Source organism: Podarcis vaucheri (genome assembly GCF_965113315.1).
Source record: "Podarcis vaucheri genome assembly, chromosome: 16".
Classification (NCBI taxonomy): Eukaryota; Metazoa; Chordata; class Lepidosauria; order Squamata; family Lacertidae; genus Podarcis; species Podarcis vaucheri.
In genome coordinates this window covers 1,723,786-1,744,670 of record NC_138754.1, presented here as the reverse complement: position 1 = coordinate 1,744,670, position 20,885 = coordinate 1,723,786, and the positions used below count along the sequence as shown (strand labels likewise).

Sequence of the window (20,885 nt, the reverse complement as noted above, 5' to 3'; positions counted from 1 at the left end):
GACTACAATTCCCATCATCCCTGACCACTGGTCCTGTTAACTAGGGGTCATGGGAGTTGTAGGCCAAACATCTGGAGGTTGGGGATTCCTGAGTTAAACATTTATTACATTCTCCTAGCTATCCTAACATGGTCCTTTCCTATAGGAGACAGACATTGTTACAAGTACAAAGGTAATTCCAGGCAAGGAGCAGTGGAGGAGGAGAAAGAGTTGTGAGCTCAGGGTTCTTCTATGTGTTTTAGCAATGCACACTTACTGTACTCCTGCTTGTGTGCCTGTTAAAGGTTTCAATTCTGTTCTGTTAAGATTAGGTGTTGGACTACTGCGCTCTACGTGGGACTACCTTTGAAGGTGACTCAGAAACTGCAATTAATCCAGAATGCAGCAGCTAGACTGGTGACTGGGAATGGCCGCCGAGACCATATAACACCAGTACTGAAAGATCTTCTGAAAGATCTTCATTGGCTCCCAGTTTCCAAGCACAATTCAAAGTGTTGGTGCTGACCTTGAAAGCCCCAAACAGCCTCGGTCCAGTATACCTGAAGGAGCGTCTCCACCCCCCATCGTTCTGCCCAGACACAGAGGTCCAGCTCCGAGGGCCTTCTGGCGGTTCCCTCGCTGCGAGAAGTGAAGTTACAGGGAACCAGGCAGAGGGCCTTCTCGGTGGTGGCGCCCGCCCTGTGGAATGCCCTCCTAGCAGATGTCAAGGCAATAAAGAAATATTTTACTTTTAAAAGACAACTGAAGGCGGCCCTGTTTAGGGAAGTTTTTAATGTCTGATGCTGTATTGTTTTTAATATTCAGTTGGAAGCTGCCCAGAGTGGCTGGGGAAAGCCAGCCAGTTGGGCGGGGTATAAATAAATAAAAATCTGATTATTAATTATTATTATTATTTGATTCTCACCAACATTTGGAGATCACCAACCTTTCGGAGTCCTGCAAAACCTTTGCAAAGAAGAGAAACAGTTGCAAATGTGCAGCAACACTTCACAGGAGTGGAGACTGTTCCCTGAGGGTGAGTGGGGCACTGCCTTTGCCAGCTTCAGTCTGTCTTTAGCCATCTTCTTTTTTACTTTAAACTAGCCCTGGCACTGCCTCCTCCTTAGTAGTATCTGTGTTATTCTTGTAGCTCTTAGTATCGCAGACAGAAACAGAACTCGAATTAGTTGGCTCTACCTCTCATCGACTCTGGCACCACCCATGGTTGGGCTCTCTAACTTCCACCTTCGTCATATGTGCAGATTGTCCTACAAACTGAGCTCAATAACAAAGATCACTGTGGCATTGCCCCACCGTCATGGGGAACTGGGTTCCAGTGACCAACACTGCATTTTTGGTGAAAAATGTTTAGAGGTACTCTCATTTTCCTGCTCATATTGAAATATGGCCCCCAATGAAGCCAAACCTAGATTCACAAAATGTTGAGGGGTATGTGTAACCCTGCATCCCCACAGAAAAAAAGTGCTAGTAACCAGTAAGCAGCTTTCTCAGTTACTTCTCTCTTGACTGGGATTGATTGATATGCGTCTGTTCTGCAAGGAGCTGAGCTCAAAGTGGCTCACAGCAAACATTCAAAACATCAAAATACAGAGCATTGGAAACACAAATGTACGAAATACAGAATATGACAGTAAATTAAAAAATGACAGAAATAAACAATCTGGCAAACACAGAATAAATTCAATATTGCCCCCCCCAAAAAAAAATTGAAACTTAAGTACATCGATACAAAGCAACACAAAAGTTAATGGACAATGAAGTTTCTGGCCCTGGTCTTGCTACACTCCAGGCAGCCTGGCTTAAATGCAATTCAGAGGGGAGGGGAAGATGGCTCCCAAATCCTTCTCCAGATGAGTCCGGCAGCTGCAGGAGGCAAATGTCGGGGAGGATAACAATGGTCAGTCTCTTCCCCAGCCTCTGGAAACACCAGCTGCTGGCACAGATCTTACTGCTCTTCAGAACAAAGCAGTGCGCGACTTACCCAGAAGAAAGTACAGCAACATTCTGAAGAGGAAACATCTGCAAGCAAAAGCCATGTTTGCTTCTCTGCGGAAGTGTATCGTTGCATGTGGTTTGTGGGAGAGGAGCAGAATTCCTCTCTTTGCAAAGTTCACTCTGCAGAAGTGTGTCCCTGGGTGTGGATTGTGGGGGAGGAGCTGAATTGCTGTTTGCAAAGATTGGCTGTTAAGAAAAGTCTTCTGACCGATCTGGGCAGAGCCAAAGCAATGAAAAATGCAAGTACCGTATTTTTTGCTCTATAAGACGCACCAGACCACAAGACACACCTAGTTTTTGGAGGAGGAAAACAAGGAAAAAAAATATTCTGAATCTCAGAAGCCAGAACAGCAAGAGGATTTGCTGCGCAGCGATCCCTCTTGGTGTTGTGGCTTCTGGGATAGCTGCGCAGCCTGCATTCGCTCCATAAGACACACACACATTTTCCCTTACTTTTTAGGAGGGAAAAAGTGAGTCTTATAGAGCAAAAAATACGGTAGCTTTTGCAGACTGAGGAGGCTGTTACAAATTTAACAACAACAAAAACTAATCCTCAAAGGCCTTTGCAAAATCAGAGCAGTACAAAACTTTTATGGAAAATTCAGCAGAGAAAGCTCTAACGCAGCACAAAGTTATTCTAAGCAGCAAATATGTAATCTAAAAGCAAAGCATGTATGTATGTATGTATGTATGTATGTATGTATGTAATGGAGATGAAGCAAATATCAAGTTCAAAATGTTTGCTTTGCACTTCCAAGGGTTGGCAGCACTATTCTTTGGAACTCCCTCTTGGTGACACCAGACAAGAATCGTCACTCTACTGTTGTTAAAATATTTGCCTCCTTAACTTTTAGTCTCCCTCGTAGGGAAAATACCATATGTCTCCTTCCCAAAATAAATGATCTCCCACCCTGAGCACCAGGATGGTCTCTCCTTCTGTGTTTTCTAGTAGCTGGTATTCAGAAGCATTTGCTGCCTCCAATGGAGGAGGCAGAGGACAGCCATCCTGCCCAGAATCCCTCAACAGTCTTCTCCTCCTCCAAACATGTATCTCATCCTCTTTTCAAGCCGTCCAGGATGGTGGTCTTCACTGCCTCTTGTGGGAAGATGCCTCTCCTGTGGGTGGTGGGATCGTGGTAGTAAAGAATATAGATCAACATATAGATAGTTGGGTGTCCGATGAACCATGGGGTGGACAAAAGGTTGTGGATGTTTCTCATTGCCTAGATAGCCTGGCAGACAGCGCTGGAGAGGAATCAGTGGCCCCAGTGCATGTTGGCACCAGTGACATGGGGAAATGTAGCCTAGGGGTCCCGGAAGCCAAATTTAGTATGCTGGGAAGGATGCTGAAAGTCAGGACCTCCAAGGTAGCCTTCTCTGAAGTACTACCAGTTCCACATGCAGGGACAGATGGACAAGCAGAGCTGTGTGGCCTCAATGTGTGGATGACAGGATAGTGTTCAGAGGAGGAGTTTGGTTTTGTTCTGCACTGGGGAACATTCTGGGGCAACCTGGGTCTGTACAAAAGGGATGGGCTCCACTTGAATTGGGATAGAACCAGAATGCTTTAGTTTAAAATAAAATAAAAAAGGTGGCAGAACATTTAAGTGTGGGTGCCTGAGGACTGGGCAGTGTAAGTTCGGCGGCACCATACAGCAATTCAGAGAGAATTTAGGCAGGAATAACCAGCAGCACAAATATAAGATGGAGGCCATCTGGGTTGTCAGTAGTACATGTGAAAGAGATCTAGGGGCCTTAGTGGATCACATGTTTAACAGGGGTCAACAGTGTGATGCAGCAGCAAAAAAAGCCAATGCTATTCTAGGCTTCATCAACAGAATTATACTGTCTAGATCAGGGAACCCCAACATTTCTCTGCTACAGCTACAATTCCCAGAGCGGTTTATCCATCAATCTCTCTTCACAGGGAGTTCTGGGAATTGTAGTTCAGCGAGAGGGAATAGGTCAGGCACCCCCAAACTTGGCCCTCCAGCTGTTTTGGGACTACAATTCCCATCATCCCTGACCACTGGTCCTGTTAGCTAGGGATAATGGGAGTTGTAGTCCAAAAACAGCTGCAGGCCCAAGTTTGGCCACCACTGGTCTAGATCAAGGATAGTAGTAGTCATGCTCCATTCTGCCTTGGACAGACCACACTTGGAATACTGTGTTCAATTCTGGACACCACGCGAATCCCCGTGACGGGGTGAGCTCCCGTTGCTCGGTCCCTGCTCCTGCCAACCTAGCAGTTCAAAAGCACATCAAAGTGCAAGTAGATAAATAGATACCACTCTGGCAGGAAGTGTTGATAAGCCAGGAGTGTGAATAAGCCCTGAGTCACCTTATGGAACCAGCAGTCACAGAACAATACCACCATTGCCCCCTGGGGTTTGCCTCAGGTGCCAAAATGTCTTGGACCAGCCCTGCCCACCCCTCCATGAGTAATAATTGTTAAGGGTTTCAGAACTTACAGGGTTAAAGAGTTCTGAGTGATGTTATGAATGAAGTCTGAGGCGTGGTTACAGACACATTCGGGAGTGGTTTTACTCTGAGTGTTTCAGTCTGTGTTTTGCTCGGATGCAAGGCGAGAGACAAGATGTGTGCTCTCTCACCAGGAGATTTATGAGCTGTTTTACTGCACGAATAAAGACTTGGAGATAAGCAAGGCAGGCTGCGTCAAGTCTGAAATTATTACCCACACACTGCATTTGCTTCATGCCACTGCGATCGCTCTGCTAACCAGTCAAGGAGAGGCAGAAGGACTTTTGGATCGGCACGGACAGTTAGCAAGCTGCGCAAGGGAAGCGTGCCAGGCTCCATTTTGGCTCTCTTGGCCCTCTTGGCCGGCATAATAATTATGGTAGTAGTAATGGTAGTAGTAGTAGTAGTAGTAGTAGTAGTAGTAATAATAATAATAATAATAATAATAATACATAATTTTATAAATAATTTATTTTAGTCACTGTATTTTACTTCATTAATTAAAAAAAAACACTAACCAATAATAGTTGTTATTATTATAAGGTGCCTGGGTTTAAGGAACCAGAGACCCCTTATAGGAATTTTAAGGTATTATATATTTTAAAAAATGTTCAAAACTGTACAAGGCAAACTCATACATAAATATATAAACCACATGTCTGGAAACAGTACAGGAAAACAGTCCTAAAGCCATTTTGACTCTTTCAGTCGCTTCAAATATTTCTCTGCACGGAGGTAGGAAATGGAAAAGGCTCCCATTGTCTCTTTGTTCACAAATCATGTCTTAAGGGTGTGTCTGTGTATGAATAGGGTGAGACTGTGACCTGGACTCAGGAATTAAGTACCGTATTTTGCGCCCCATAGGACGCTCCGGCCCATAGGACGCACCTAGGTTTTTTTGGGGGGGAAATAAAGAAAAAAAATTATTTCCCCCCCAGGTGCGGGGCTGGAAGAACCAGGTCGGGGAACAGCGGGAAGGCGCGCTCTGCCTCCCCGCTGTCCCCCGAGCTTGTGGGGCTGGCGATGGGGAGAAGTGCGCTGATCCCGGGACTGCAGGCAGATCTGCGCCACCATCTGCAGTCCCGGGACGGCAGGCAGCTCCGCGGCGCCATCTGGAGCGGGGCAGGACTTAGCGCCCTGCTCCGGATGGCGGCGCAGAGCTGCGCTGAGCTGAGGACTGCAGGCAGCTCTGCGCAACCCTTGGAGCCGGTCTCCTGAGGGTTGCGCAGAGCTTCCTGAAGCCTGGATAGCAAGAGGGGTCGGTGCGCACTGACCCCTCTTGCTCTCCAGGCTTCAGCGAAAGCCTGCATTCGCCCCATAGGATGCACCCAGATTTCCCCTTCATTTTTGGAGGGGGAAAAGTGCGCCCTATAGGGCGAAAAATACGGTAGTTATCATCCAAAAAGAATAGCCAGACTGTCCAGGTAAACCCATTAACAGCCAGGTAAACCCATCAACATCAATAAAGATCAGGCTTACTAGCTGCTTTGCTTCTCAATATTCTCTGCTTGGCCTCTGTTATTTTCTCCTACTGATAGAGAACCTACAAAAGGACTCTGTGTGGGCTCTTGGGTACCCTATAAGGGAAAAGGAGCAGTCCCCCCCCCTTATAACAGGCCTGTACTGTTTCCAGCAACAGGAAGGCTCAAGAGGGGTGCCTTATATACTGCTGCTGGTGATGAAACCATTCCTGAGATTCCTTGCACTCGAGGAGACCCCTTCCATAGTCACTGGATAAGTTTTGGTATGTTGCTCTCTGTCCTGGTCACAAGACTTTTGGGGCCAGAGTTGAAGGCTGCTGGGTTGGCTGTAGCTCCGGCTCAACTGGCAGCGATGAGAGATCTTCAATGGTCCGCAGGAGCCACCAGAGAGACCCTCAGTGAATTCCTCAGCAGTGGCTCCCGGAGATGTTACAGATGTCTTGTGTTGTGCCTGATCTCCCATGTTGGTCTGTGGGATGCAGTGTTCAATCTCTGAGGGCTCTGTTTCTGAGACTGGAGAAGAATTGGGAGAAGGAAAGGATTCCCTGGGTGGTGTGGAACTACTCGTTAATTCCTCTCTGTCTGAGTCAACCTGGAGGGGAAGAGAAATTATGACAGTAGGAACTCTGGAGATGCAACTTCTTTCTAAAAGAGTTTCTGTGCATTTTGTCCCACCTGAACCCTGGACCAAATTAAAGTCCTGTCCAAGTCCAGCGTTCTCCAAGAAAGGATACCAATTTGCCTAAAAGCAAGCATTTTTCCTGCACCTCAGTTCCAGCTTTAGGGCTAGCTTTCTAGTTCCACGGGCTCCTGGAGAACTTGCCATAACTAAGACCATAAGAGAGCGGGTGGAATTGCCCGTTTTGAATTGACAAAAGTATGTCATTTCCATTCTCCAGAACTCAGTTATTATCAAGGATAAATAATCAAGGATACATGTAATATTTTGGGAAGAGTCCAGAACAGCTGGTGAGGGGAGAGCGCAATCCTGTTGGGTTCACTGGGGGAAGGATGTGGGAAGCAGAGCCCTGCGGTCAGAGGGCTGAATCCTCCGTTCACTAGCTGGAGAGGGGAAGGTTCAATTCTGTTCACTTAAACTGAGCATGCATGTTCCCCTGATGGGAACAGGATCTTGGCACAAGCTGCCGGCCTCCCCTTGTGCCATAATCAATTGGTTAAGTCTTTTTGGGTCACTGGCCTGTTTTTGTTTTTTCAATCCAAATAACATTTATTGGAGTCAATGAAAATACAAGAACAACCTATAACTACAGTAACTTGTACAGTGGTGCATTCTTATTAAGTGTCATATGCAGCACACAGTACACAAGCAATATTTATGTTTCAATCCAAATACCGTTTATTCTCTCAATGAAAATGTCAGGGACATTCTGAAAGACAGCGAGGATCTGAAGAGGAGGGAGGACAAGCTGAGGGGAGTAGAAACGGGAGTCTTACACACAGTGAGAGGGAGATAAGCCTCTCTCCCTCTGGCATGCTGCCTCTGGGCCATCTCTGCATTTAAGGTTGTTGTTAAGTGTCTGTCTTTGAAGTTTTTTAATTAGCCGTCTATGGGAAGTAAGGAGTTCCGATACAGCTGCATTCCAAATGTTATTTACCCAGATTTCAATGGGAATCTCTATAGGGTGTTTCCTGTAACAGGCTATTGTAAATCGGGCTGCTGATAATACTTAAAATACGTCTCTGCATTTAAGGCTATTGTTTAAATTTGAGTCTAATGATAACAAGGCAAGAGCTCAGGTGGGTGGAGGGGATTGCAGCATAATTTTGGAAAAAAGTGTGAAACACCTTTTCCCAAAAGGAGTAGACCAACGTGGAGCTCCACCATGCATGAAAACGAGCACCTCTCTCCGCAGCCTTTCCAGCATAAGAGAGAGAAGCTAGTACTTATTTTGGCTGGATGGGATGGAGTCCAGTGCCAGCGAAAGGTATTGTATTTTTTGCTCTATAAGACTCACTTTTCCCTCCTAAAAAGTAAGGGGAAATGTGTGTGCATCTTATGGAGTGAATGCAGGCTGCGCAGCTATCCCAGAAGCCAGAACAGCAAGAGGGATTGCTGCTTTCACTGCACAGCGATCCCTCTTGCTGTTCTGGCTTCTGAGATTCAGAATATTTTTTTTCTTGTTTTCCTCTTCCAAAAACTAGGTGCGTCTTGTGGTCTGGTGCGTCTTATAGAGTGAAAAATATGGTGATTTTAAGAGAAGCCTCCTCGTAGGGATGGGTTGTGCCAAACTGATGGCCATTCATTATTATTATCAGGTCAGTGGCCTGTTTGAAATCCGCTTGTTCCTGCTGTTGCTGTTGTTTCTTTAAGAATAACAGATTGCAACATTAATAATAATAACTGAAGTAATAAACGCCTCCCAAATGTATCAGATGATTTCACTGGTAGATAAAAATAATCACCCCACCATTACTTTGTGCACCGATCATCTCACCTCGTCACTACCATCTTCTGGGTGGCTCCTGAGCTCCGGATACTCTCCCCTTCTTCTCACATCACAGAACACCTGTGGAGTGCAAAATGAGAAACATTATTGAGTCCATGGCACTGACCACTCTCTGCCTCTCAGGATAAGCAAAAGAAAGGTAGAGGTATATTTGGCAGGAAGCCCCCATTTTGGAGAGATTGGAAGAAGTTAATAGAGATGGTCCTACCTCTTCTATGCCTTTCTAATCTGATCTTCCAGCGCCTCCACATCATCATCCCCACCATCACCGTCACCATTATCACCAGAAGAGATATGAGGGCAGGGATAAGCAATGGTCCAAACTGTCCACCTGCAACGTGTGGGGACATTTATATAATTTAGCAGAGTTTAAACAAGCCCCTGTCTGAGTTTATGCAGCAACAAGCGGGTTGCTAACTTGTCTGATTCCTATCAATAGTTATACCTTCCTGGTTGAATATCCCTTTCTGTCCCTCTTAAAGAAAACACACATCAATCTGAATCATATCAACATAAATTACTTTACTATCAGATTCATTCAGGTTTACAGAGTTGTTCCTGAAGGCAGGCTTAGGTTACACAACAGATATACTAGATTGTAGTGAGTCATGAGAAGACTGCATCCGAGCAGTTACCAGTTAACACTCCTAGCAGCAACTGACCAACCAGCTGACAAAACTGCCTGCCTCATAGAGGCAGTTAGTCCTCTCGGAATATTGACCTTGACTGACAGCTTTATATCCCACACAATGAACAATAAGAGTCTCTCAAAACATACTCTAATAACAATCGTCAGAGTGACTCTCACAGAATCATAGAATTGTAGAGTTGGAAGGGACAAGTAGAGTAATCTAGTCCAACCCCCTGCATTGCTGGAATCTTTTGTTCAATGCAGGGCTTAAACTCATGACCCCGCGATTCAGATTCTCATGCTCACACTCAGCTGAGAGCAGTAGAATAAATAACAATAGATAAGCAAGTGTTACTAATCCCTCATGTTAAAGGCTAGCCTGCCTTTTCGCAACCACAAGGACCTCCTTTGCATAATGAAGGAAAAGCTATATTGCTCACCTTCATCACTCTGGCAGACGTTGAGCAAGTCAAACGAGGCTCCCTTTCGACCAACAGGATTGCTGACCAGGCAGGTGAATTTGGAGTTGAAAGAACTGTTCCAGAAGGAGACACGGAGCTCCCGGCCATTGTCAGAAACCTGGTACTGATTCACACTCTTTCCTAAGGCCCTGTGCAGATCCCCTGTTTCCCAGGAGACACTGAGATCTTTCCTTCCAGGTGTGTGGCATCGCAGGATCGCATTACATCCATCTGGAGTCTTGGATTCCACTTGGTGGTCTATCTGTGGTGTTGGCACTGGCTCTGTGGAACACAAAGGAAAACAGCATAAGGTTTGGGTCCTATTCATCCTATTCCATGAGTCAAAGAGTGAAAGCAATAACTTACCATAAACAGTGAGGCTGAAACTCTGTTCTTGAAAGTGTGCCTTAGTAAACCAGATGCGAGCATTGTAGATCCCACTGTCATCCAACTCCAGGTCTTTGATCCTCAGTGTTGTCTCATCCACCATGTCTAGCCGTTGTCCAAACCGGTCAGTGGGACTCAGGTGCTCCAGTTTCCCATGACTGAATTCCCCCAGCCAAAAGCCCAGGCCACCCCTTTGTGGTAGAAAGTCCCATTCCATTTTCTCCACTGTTATTCCTTGAGATACATTGGCAGGAAACAAGACTGATCCTCCCAGGATTCCCTTTACCTGATGGGTTGGGTTCCCCACTGCATGGCTTACAATTTCTAGTGAGGGGAGGGTGGTGGGGGAGGAGATACAAACAAAATGAGTGTCATTATCATGTTTAGAGAAGTTTGAAAAAGCAATTTGAAAAAGCGCCTCTCCCGCTGTCCCCTGAGTTTGCGGGGCTGGCGACGGGGAGGAGCAGGCTTCTCCCCCCGCCAGCCTTCTAGCCAAGTCGGGGGACAGCAGGAATGGCGCGCTGCGCCTCTCCCGCTGTCCCCCGAGCTTGTGGGGCTGGTGGTGGGGCTCTCCTGAAGCCTGGAGAGCGAGAGGGGTCAGTGCGCACTGGCCCCTCTCGCTCTCCAGGCTTCAGCGAAAGCCTGCATTCGCACCATAGGACGCACACACATTTCCCCTTCATTTTTGGAGGGGAAAAAGTGCGTCCTATAGTGCGAAAAATACGGTAAGTACTTAACCCGAGGTACCACTGTACAAATGGAATCCCGGCCAGAAGTCGGCTGCTGCATTTTGGGCCAGCTGAAATTTATTTGCTGTCTTCAGGGGCTTAAAAAAACGGCAATAGTCTGAAGACGGATCTTCTGCAAGAAAAACATCCTGTTTGCTTCTTTCCGGCAGTGTCTCAAAGGGCTGCATCATTTGCAGAGGATATCGAAACTTGAAAAACCCAGAAAGAAAATTGATTCAGGTAAACATTAAAAGTAAAATGTTTAAAAATAAAATACTGGTCTACTTGATGTAGTCCAGAGAGTGTTATATCTAGCATAAATGTTTAAGAACAAACACTATTGCCGGTATGCACTCAGTTTTCTCCACAAGCCAGAATTAAACACTAGACTGGCTCCAATATTTGTATGTTTCTGACCCAGGAATCACTCTGAAAGAATATCTCCATTCCTTATCCTGATATAGCAAAGTGATGTCTGAACCTCATTCATGAATAAAACGATCTTTTAAATCTATTCAAAGCTGTCCCAAGGTCAAATCTCAGGGAAGCAAACAAGCAACACAAAATAATTTGATTTATTTTACGTCTTTTATATTCCATTTTATTGTAACTAATCCTCAAAGGCCTTTGCAAAATCAGAGCAGTACCAAACTTTTATGGAAAATTCAGCAGACAAAACTCTAAGCCAGCACAAAGTTATTCTAAGCAGCAAGGATGGAATCTAAAAGCAAAGTATTTTTCTATGTATGTATGTATGTATGTATGTATGTATGTATGAAATAGAGATGAAGCTAATACCAAGTTCAGAGAAGAAATTGACTCTGTTCCACCAACATCGTCAAAACCCTTTTCTTGTTCACTTTTAAAAACACCACTCTGCTCACATCATTGTTTTGTATTGTTCAGTGGCTGACAGGTTCCAGGACAAAATCCTGCAGGAAAACCTTTCTGCCCTGAGAAGCATTCAGCTTGACGTCACTTACCCTGCCCCATGTTTTTCTCCCATTTCGTCTACACTTTCAGGGATGATGATCACCCTCATCAGACGTACAGATTATCCCCCAAATTCAGCTCAGTAACAAAGATCACACACATGGAATTAAGCTGTTGAAAGCTTCTGCCGAAGCATCCTTAAAACCTGGTTCCATCGAGGGCGCTCTGGAAGGTGCTTCAAGCTCAAGAGAAGAGGCCCTAACTGACTGTGAGTAACTAACATCAGACCAAACTCACAATCTCTCTCCCCCTTGCATTGAGGGGTAGTAGTGGGGTTTGCAAGTAGTCAGGAACATACCAAAGGAAGAACACAAGAATATTCTGAAGAGGTGGTCTCTGAGAAAAATCCAGAATTGTGTCTCTGCTGAAGTGGTGTCATGTACCACCTGTATATCATTTTCATAATATTCTCTCTTAGGGCATTACATGCCGTAAACTTCATACCTGTGCACTCTTTCACAATACAACTCAACCAACCCACACCTAATCTTCCCTCTTCCTTCTTCAACTCCCAAACCTCAACTGACTTTCAAAACCTCCCACCCTAACTTTTACTCCACCCCTTGCATTCCCACTGGCCAATCACATCACACTCATTTAACCCTTTCCTTATGACCCACCTAGGAGGCAAACGCCAAAGCATGTGATGTCATTTTGAGCGTCTGTGCATGCGCAAGCGGCGAAATCCGGAAGTAATGTGTTCCGTTACTTCCAGGTTGCTGCGGAGTGTATCCTGAAAATGCTCAACCTGAAGCATATTTAACCCGTGGTATGACTGTAGGTCCTGCAAAATGAGGAACTTAGGAGCACAGGAAGCTGCCTTATAGCAAATCAGACCATTGGTCCATCTAGCTCACTAATGTTTAACACTGACTATCAGCAGCTGTCTGGGATTTCAGGCAGGAGTCTCTCCCAACCTTATCTGGAGAAACTGGGGATTGAACCCAGGAAGTTCTGCTTGCAAGAACTCTGCCACTGAGCTACAGTCCTTGGCCCATATTGGGATCAAACCCATGGTTAGCACCATATTCTAACCAACTGAGATAACTAGCATTTAACTTGGGTGTGCCCCCTGCAAAATATGCCTTGGCCCCCCACAAATCAATACATCCACATACATCATGCCTTGCAATGGGGTGGACTCTTCATGGGACATTCTGAAGTGGGGGCTGGATGGTCCACCCAGCCAGGACGTTGTGACTGGGTTTTCCATGCTGACAGAGTTATATAACTTGATAGCTACCTTACACCAAGTCAGACCCTAGGGGTCCATCTCATTCTGATCAATCTACAGCGACTGGCTGTGGGCCTGATTTCTTGAGGCTCTGGGCAGAACATCCACCATCAGTGACATAAGGCTGGTGCAGAAAATAATGCTTGTTGGAGCAAAAAGACAGAAAGAAATGGTACTCTAGCCTAAAAGGGAAGTAAGATTGAAGCTGGTGGGCCAAACAATGGAAACTGCCATGGTTGGGGGTGGGGTCTGTGATCAAACCTGGAGGGGCTGAACCAAGCAAAGTGAAGCCCATCTCACCTGACAAAGGACAGTTGTGAGGGGGATAGAGTCAAAAAGCTTGGCTAACTCTCCTGCTTTTGACTGTCTAAACCACAGGTAAGGCAGGAATCTGGCAGGTGTGCTGGGCCCGGGGGTAGCCTGAGACATGCAGTCCAGGTCTGGTCCCAAATCCAAGGGCTCCGCGAGGAGTCAGTCTGGCAGGACACGAGGCAGGAAACCAGGCAAGGTCAGGCACAGGATCTCAGGCAGGTTCTGGCAAATAGCAATGTTGCTCCCACAACCTGAGGCAGGGTCCGACAGCCTTTTATCTCTGTCTCGCCCAAAAGTGAGCACTCCTCCTGCGAGTACTCAGGTCTCTCCTTCTCTCAGACCTTAGTCTCTGCAGCTCGCGAGACGTCGGTGGGTTACTAGACCCAGAGGCCGCCTCAGCCGCCCCTGACCCAACCGGTAGTGGAGCAGCTGTAAGTGACGGCCCAGCTGGAGGCAACAAGGGAATCCCCGCATCTGGAGCGAGGGCAGGCTCAGGCCCCTGACTCGGCCCAGCTGGTGCTTGTTGCAGGGGAACCTGTGCAGACTGGGACTCTTCAGGATCAGGCCCCAGACTAGGTTCAGATGATGCCTGAAGCAAAGGATCCAGTGCAGACTGAGTCTCCTCTGGTTCCAAGTCCGAGCCCAAGTCCCAGGCCATCACAGCAGGACACCTGAAGCCGACCCAGGGGCCTCCTTCCATGTGTCCTCTAGACTGATTCCTTTGTGGTTTGTGGGCGATGCTCCCTAGTGTAGACAGAATGTGGATCCCAGATTGTAAGGGTTACCAGCAGCATTGGCTATTTGATGGGTGATGGATAGCAATGACTAGATGCAGGTAGAAGCTTGCAAAACCTGCAGCCTCCTTTGCAAGGAGGAAGCCTCAAGCGTCATGGGTCATGTGCCTTTGTCATTTTTTATTGGGACATAAGTTTTCCCCTCTACTTTCTCTTTTATAAATAGGCTTTCCAAGTAATGAAGTGCCAGAATCCTCACTTGTGTCGGGTGGATGGGATCCTTGCTAGCTGTAAACATTCCCTCGGTAGAAGCCATGGAAAGAATCAAATGGGAAAAGCTGGTTTGGCATTTCAGCTTGCTGAATTCAGGGATGAAAAACCGGAGGGGTCTAATCCAACAGACAGATTTGGGCAGGGGCTGAAAGTAGCCAGCAAGATCACTCTGCGGATCAAAGCTTTGGAGACAGAGGACATTGGAGCATGTAAAGTTTGTGTGAGATTTATTACAAAAGTGTTTCAAGATCACACCTTCCTCCTTTATGTATATGGTAAGTAAAAATTTCACTGTTTGGGTCTACTAGTTGTGAAACATAACATAGGATCTCTTTAAGGAAATTTATAAAACAATATCTGAGTATAACCAAACACGGTCAGGAAAGGGGGAAATCAGTTCACCTTCCCCCCGCCCCCGGAATAATGACTGAAATGGACATCCCAGAAGGTGCACCACAAGCAAACTTCACCGATGCAGCACAGGAAACGTGTCAGAGGCGAGAAGATGTGGTCAGATAAACTTCAGAAATAGATGCAACCTTAACTAGTATTTGCTGGCCTCTCTGACATTTAAACTGCAGGAAGAGGGTTTGTTCTCACAGGTTGCTATTTATAGCACAGCTACAACAATGGCTGATATCTTCTATATCTGAGAAGTGGGAGGAGAAAGCCAAGGGTGGACGTACGGCCACAGGAAACAGTCAGCGACCTCAACATCCATCTCTCTGGGCCCATCCATACCTTGGAAGGTGGAACTAGAAGATGCACAAGGGGTTCACAATCCATATTAAGGAGAGGTGTGGATAAGATCCAAGTCTGTCCTCTTTTGCATTTCCTGCATAGGAACTCAGAAAGCTACCTTAGGCAAAGTCAGACCTGTGCTAATGTTTCTATATCGACATTTTCTAAGAAGCAGACAAGGCAAACTGAGCCATTGGAAAGGTTTATTTTGACATTTATAAGAAAGAAGGGATCAGTAGCAATTATGTTCTCGCAACCTTTTTTCCCTGGGACTGTTGTTTTAAGGAGATCATTGCTATGCTCTTCTTTGGACCTGAGAGGTGTGTCTATTCATCTGAGCAGCTCAGGACCTCAATATGCACTGCTCAGGCTTGCACCCCAGAGAGGTCGCTTTGGTGCTGCTAACATAGTGATGTGACTTCACCCCTGGAGGGGCACTCCATTGTCTCTCAAGACAGCTGGACGCCAAACAACATCTCTTCTTGCAACAGTACTGTGAGGTAGGTCAGGTTGAATGACAGTTGGTTGCCCAATGCTCTGGCTGAGAAGATATAGAAATCCTGATCTCTGTGGGCCTCTACTCCATCAGGCTATCCACTGGGCCTTTTAGTTGTTGTTGTCATCACACAACTGGGAGTCAGAGAAATCCTTTTTGATCCATTGCTGTTCACCCAGAGATCCACCACTAGATCCCAGTCTACCTTTTGCCCACTAGACCACCAGCTCTCCATTCAGATCTACCCCACGAAAGCTCTCTGTTCCAGGGCTGAGGCAATGGAAGAAGGCCCAGTCAACCTTTGCTCCCAATAATTGAAGCTTGACCTTGTTTCAGTGATCTGTTTGGATCTGGCTATAGATAATTGGAGAATTTGTTTCAGGATTCTGATCTGGGGTTGCAGAGAGATTATCGTCTTCCTGAAATGAAAAAGAAAAGGAAAAATGATGATAGACAGGGTATCTTTTGTTTGTTTACATGGAAGAGCTAGAAGGGAAGGAGACCCACTCTTCAGCCAGGGGAAATTAGCTGTGTGTGTGTAAAACAGGAGTGGGGATCAGGCAAAAGGTAGCAACTTCTTTTCTTCATTCATTCATAAGATTTTTACCTGGCCTTTATCGTAAACTCCCGGGGTGAGTGGATAAATCTGGCTATTGTGGCTAGTAGCTATCAATAGCCTTATCTTCCTTTTCCATGGAATTTGTCTAATCCTCTTTTAAAACCATCCATGATGGTGGCCATATCACCGCCTTTTGCCAGGGTGAGTTCCATTGGCACTGAAGAAGTCTTTTGTTTTGCCTGTCCTGAATCTCCTAAAATCCACCTTCATTTCCTACAAGGTCTATTGTTTTGAGGGCAGATTTATCCCAATCTACTTTCTCCAAACCATGTATAATTTTAAACGCTTATTTCTCACCTTTTCTTCAACCTAAAGAGCTCCCCAAGTGCAGAGTGTCTCTGTTTTAGTCCCACCATGCAAGACCATATCGCTCTCACCTGGCTCTCACTCCCTTCTGAAGGGATCCATCTTTTGGGGAGCTCTGCGTAGTGAAGCCCAGGACTGACATACCCCTCCTCTCCTCTCACAGAGGCCACAGCTGCAGGGTGAGACATTAGACAAGTTTATTCGGTTGCACTGAGAAGGCCTGCCTTGCAGGAGAAAACAAAGGAAGGAAAAGGTGTTTGGGGCTATGCTGGCTGGCCAAAGATGGGCAAGGAAAGGAAGACACTCCCTACCTCTTTCAGATAGAGTCATCCTGCTTTTCTTCCATTGCCAGAGCCCCAAACCTGCTACCACCACGAGGAGAGGCACAACAGCAACAAACCAGAGCGGAGGACCTGAGGTGGATGATCCAGAGCTACCTGCAGGTGGCCACAATTGTCCATCAAGAGATAATTGACAGCAACTGCCTCTGTGCCCCATCCCAGGATAAACATGGTTAAAAACACCTGCCTTTATGAGCTGCTGCTGCTGCTTCTTAAGGAAGTATTTGGGTTCTGCTCCATCGTTATAAACCAATCCAGGCAGCACACACAGATTATGGGCTTTATTTTATTTCACTTCATGAATGTATATTGTTATGTACTGAGTTGAATAGGATTCAAAATGCAGCAGTCTGATTGGTCCTAGAACAATAGGGTCCAGAATGCAGCAGTCTGATTGGTCCACAGGAGCCACCCAATCCAGCTCCAGGTGGAAGTGAATCCGCAACCTGATTGGCCTACAGGAGAATCCCGGAATTAGCCAATCACGTGGGGCCCATTGTGTAAATAATGTATATAAAGCAGACATTCTGGGGGAGCTTCCATTCCTCCTCACCACTATGAGCTGAATAAAGAGCATTAAATCCACTCTTGACTCCAAGTATATTTCATACATACTGATTAATTGTTGGGAACCTCAAAGGGGACTCAATGGGTGACTTTGGGTGCCTGCCACTGCCCCTTAGCCTAATCTACTCCCCAGGCTTATGGGTATTAAATAAGGATGGAGAGAACAATGGACACCACCTGGAGCTCCTTGGAGAAAAAGCCCTTGCTGTCTTAGATGCCCGCAAAAACCTTTTAAAAATTTCTGCAGGTGTGCCCAGCCACATATTTAGCTGCATATACTTTGAGTAGTTTTTCCACTAATGCTTATTTTATCTGTGCATTATTAATAATTATTTTCTATTGTATGTACTCTGCTTAGAAATCTCTATTTTGTTTAAACTGGATAAAATACATGGAGACTTGCTCACTGTGGGTTTTGCAGACGTCGAGCAAGTTGAAGGAGTTGCTCCTCTGTTCGGCTGGATTGGTGACCAGGCAGGTGTAGGTGGGCCCTGAAGAGTTGCGCTTCCAGAACAGGTGGAGATCCGTACCGTTTTCTGTGAGGTGGTACCTGTCTGACCCATTGTCTAAGTCCCTGAGGGGGTCCCCTCTTTTCCAGGATACATCAAATCCCCTCTTTCCAGGCACCCGACACTGTAGGGTCACATTGCAACCATCTGGAGTCTTGAAGACATCTTTGTGGAGAATCTTTGGCTCTGGGATGGGCTCTGTTGAAAAACATATGACAAAAGACACATCCTCTGTGCCCCTTTCCCCACGAATGCCAGTAACTTGATAGAACCAGCACTCCTGCGTCCCTTCCTACGGCCAATTCCACAAGAAACAGATGAGGATGACAAAATAATTACTTACCATATACAGTGAGGCAGAGTTTATGATCTTTCAACGTTCCTGTACTGAATGTCACACGAACTCCATATATTCCACTGTCCTCCATCTCCAGATTTTTGATCCTCAGTGTGGATTCATTGGCAATTTCTATCCTCTGCCCAAACCTGTCATTTGGATCCGGCCGCTCCAGCTTCCCATCCCTGAACTTAGCAATCTGCACCCTTATGCCGTTCCACTGAAAATTCCACTCAATGAAGGCCAATTGTTCTGCTGATGAGACATTGGCAGGAAGCAAGATGGATTGTCCCAGGATCCCGCTCACCTGACGCAGGGTCTGAGTCTGTGATGAGTTGCTTACAGCACCTTTTTTTGAGGAGTGGAGAGAAAGAATGGGAAAGGTGGCAAATCAATCAAATGTCTACTGGGTAGATGCCTACAGGGAGCCCAGAATCAAGCCCATAATCTTCTGTATTCTTATTAAATCTTGGTATTTACATAAGCTCTTTGCTAGATTCTGAAGTTCTGTAAACAACTATTCCCAACTCTACAGTTCTATGATTCTAAATCATTGTTGAATTGCTGAAGTAGTTTTAATTAGATTTTGAATAAAGGTGTAATTAATTGTTACTGTTTTGAATGTCTCCCTTATTTTCTACATCATGCAAATCGTTATTCTGAATGATGCTTTTTATGGTGTAGAGGGCACTGCGGATGAATTTTTGGAACCAAGCGGCGTTGGCCAAAAAAACTTTGGGAAGCACTTATCTGAATTAAAAACTTTGTCTTTTGAAGTTGATGCCATCAGTGAAATAGCTAGAACTCTTTCAACAGCACAGAAATGAACTAGAAGTCAGTGCAGTGAGTTAAAAATTGCAGGGCATTTATAGCAATGCTGTTATGTTTTTGAGCCAGTTGTACCTTCCAAAAGAGTCCTCCAGCTCAGCTAAACGTGATACTGAATCATTATCCTCTCTACATCCAGAAAGATTTAGCTCCCATGTGATTTCCTAATATCGAGACTGAACCGTAGCCTGGACTCAGGACAAAGCATGTCAATTCTGCAATTATGAAAACAAAGCGAGCTACAAACAGGGAGAGTCAGTAAAGCGAATAAAACTCACAAATGACATCCTAGAGGACAGCTCTTAATTTCAGTGCTTGAGAGGAAAACAAATCTGATTAGATCCTGCTATTTACATGTGAGGAATTTGATCCCTGTGAACCATGGAAGTAGAAGTAAAACTTTAGTCACAATTTGCTAGCAAAGGAGGGTTCTTCCTCCACCTCGAACTGCCATGTTTCCACTCAAATATATTTCATGAAAAAACTAAAAATACTGCTTTTATTGATGCAGCTGTTTATTTCATTTTTGCTGCTCAGAGTTCTACTTAATTGTGATTTTTATTTTATATGTTGTGGGGCTATTTGAGAACCTTTCAATTTTAAGAACCAGATTGCAAAATTTTCTAAGTAGAATTTTGGAAAAGGGACCCCTTTTGTCTAGTCAAATTCAAGAGGATTTTCTCAAAAAATATCACCAGCGGCCAGTTCCTCACCTTGTTTCCAGTTGCTAATTGGATTACAGTGGGGGGGGGAAATGTAATAAAGTTATGAGATGACAATGGAATGGTATAGGGACAAGAGAAGATTTATGTTTTTCTCAGAGGTCATGGATGGGTAGGAATGAAAGCTGGGTCTACCATTTTGGAAAAGTCAAAGTATTTCAATAATATTATGTTTTGTAATGCAAATTATATATTTTTGTTGTCATTCATTCATTCAACCCAGTAAGATATTTTTATTGTTATAGACTTGAAGCTTAGAAAGAAACCCAACCATACTTCGGGTTTTGAAAATGAACTAAAAAGACAGATTAGTGAGATTCTTTTCAGCCACATTGAAGATGTTTCTGTCTAACAAGATTCTACGACTCCGTGTCATCTTTATTTCCCCACCATTAGAGAGAAATGTTGGGAACTATCAGTCGTGCAGCTTTATATATTGCATAGTTAAAGAAACACAAGCTTTACGATAGACTACAGACTCTACAGCTAAGCTCACCCCTGATTTCTAGCCCATTCAACTTACCTTTCCTCATCCTATTCGCTTTTTTCTCCAGCAGTAGATGTTTGATTCACCAAAGGTCTCCATCTTCACAGCTCCATTGTCAAAGGTTTACAAGTGATCAAAGAACAGAAGCTGAAGTCGTGGTTACTACTTGCGGTTATGGAACTGATAAGTGTCTATCTCCTCTTTGCAAAGCATGAAAACGTACATTTCTGGTTTCCTCCTTCAACACCCACTCCCCATCAAAATTCTGATGTGTTAAGGCTTTAGCAAGCCTTGGTCAACTTACCAGAATAGGAGCAGATTAATGTGCAGCAGAGAAGAAGGGTCTGGAGACTTTTGCTAGCGCGCAACACAGCCATCTCTGGCCTCGGGTGTGGAGAACTCTCCCACTGCACACAAACCCTTCGCTGCTCTCTTGTTTCTTTAGAGTAGGCGGTGAGGAGTCGTGTCCTGTGGGGCTGACATAGAACTCACCAAAGAGGTTTGTCCCTTTTGGGTCAGCCCTTCTGGGTTGGGCCAAAGGCATAGGCACCACAACTTAATTGTTTCCCCTGGGATGTTTGTGATCACTGCTGCTCAACAAGCCACCCCTCCAAGTCCAGCTGAAACCAGAAAACTAAACCCAGGCTATCATGTGGCCCATGCTGGATCTGTACATTAAGAAATGATCAACTGAAGGTAAAAATAGAAACTAGGGGAGTGTTGAAAAAAGGAGGTCAGGGTGTGGAAGTGAACC

The 20,885-nt window shown here is 45.3% G+C and overlaps 2 protein-coding genes and 2 long non-coding RNA genes across 8 annotated transcripts in view; 2 read left to right on the top strand and 2 right to left on the bottom strand.

Moving 5' to 3' along the window:
- Positions 1–20,885, bottom strand: part of LOC309520387 (hemicentin-1-like) — a 67,139-nt gene that overhangs the window by 32,675 nt on the left and 13,579 nt on the right. For 2 of the 3 annotated variants that reach the window (XM_082202074.1, XM_082202072.1), the window contains exons 3-4: positions 9,497–9,799; positions 8,634–8,756 (exon numbers count right to left, since the gene is read on the bottom strand). In XM_082202074.1, the coding sequence (XP_082058200.1) occupies positions 8,634–8,756; positions 9,497–9,799 (426 nt within the window). Of the gene's footprint in view, positions 1–8,633; positions 8,757–9,496; positions 9,800–9,883; positions 10,305–20,885 lie in introns of those variants that run through there. The other variant, XM_082202073.1, reaches the window with a different exon arrangement.
- On the top strand, positions 948–16,824 carry LOC309520759. The gene is made up of 4 exons (XR_014214384.1): positions 948–1,015; positions 11,656–11,833; positions 14,132–14,457; positions 16,693–16,824. It is a non-coding gene; the product is annotated as an uncharacterized lncRNA (long non-coding RNA).
- Positions 6,725–7,948, top strand: LOC309520777. Its single transcript, XR_014214403.1, has 3 exons — positions 6,725–7,157; positions 7,286–7,480; positions 7,670–7,948. It is a non-coding gene; the product is annotated as an uncharacterized lncRNA (long non-coding RNA).
- Positions 15,106–20,821, bottom strand: LOC309520510 (SLAM family member 9-like). 3 transcript variants are annotated; one of them, XM_082202396.1, is made up of 6 exons: positions 20,436–20,821; positions 18,101–18,442; positions 17,656–17,955; positions 16,652–16,777; positions 16,332–16,512; positions 15,106–15,834 (listed from the first exon to the last, which is right to left on the bottom strand). In XM_082202396.1, exons 1-6 carry the CDS (start codon positions 20,506–20,508, stop codon positions 15,657–15,659), a joined length of 1,200 nt encoding a protein of 399 aa, XP_082058522.1. In that variant the 5' UTR covers positions 20,509–20,821; the 3' UTR covers positions 15,106–15,656. The 3 variants fall into 3 exon arrangements, with proteins under 3 accessions (XP_082058522.1, XP_082058524.1, XP_082058523.1); XM_082202398.1 differs by having other exon boundaries at positions 16,412–16,512; XM_082202397.1 differs by having other exon boundaries at positions 15,719–15,834; positions 16,412–16,777.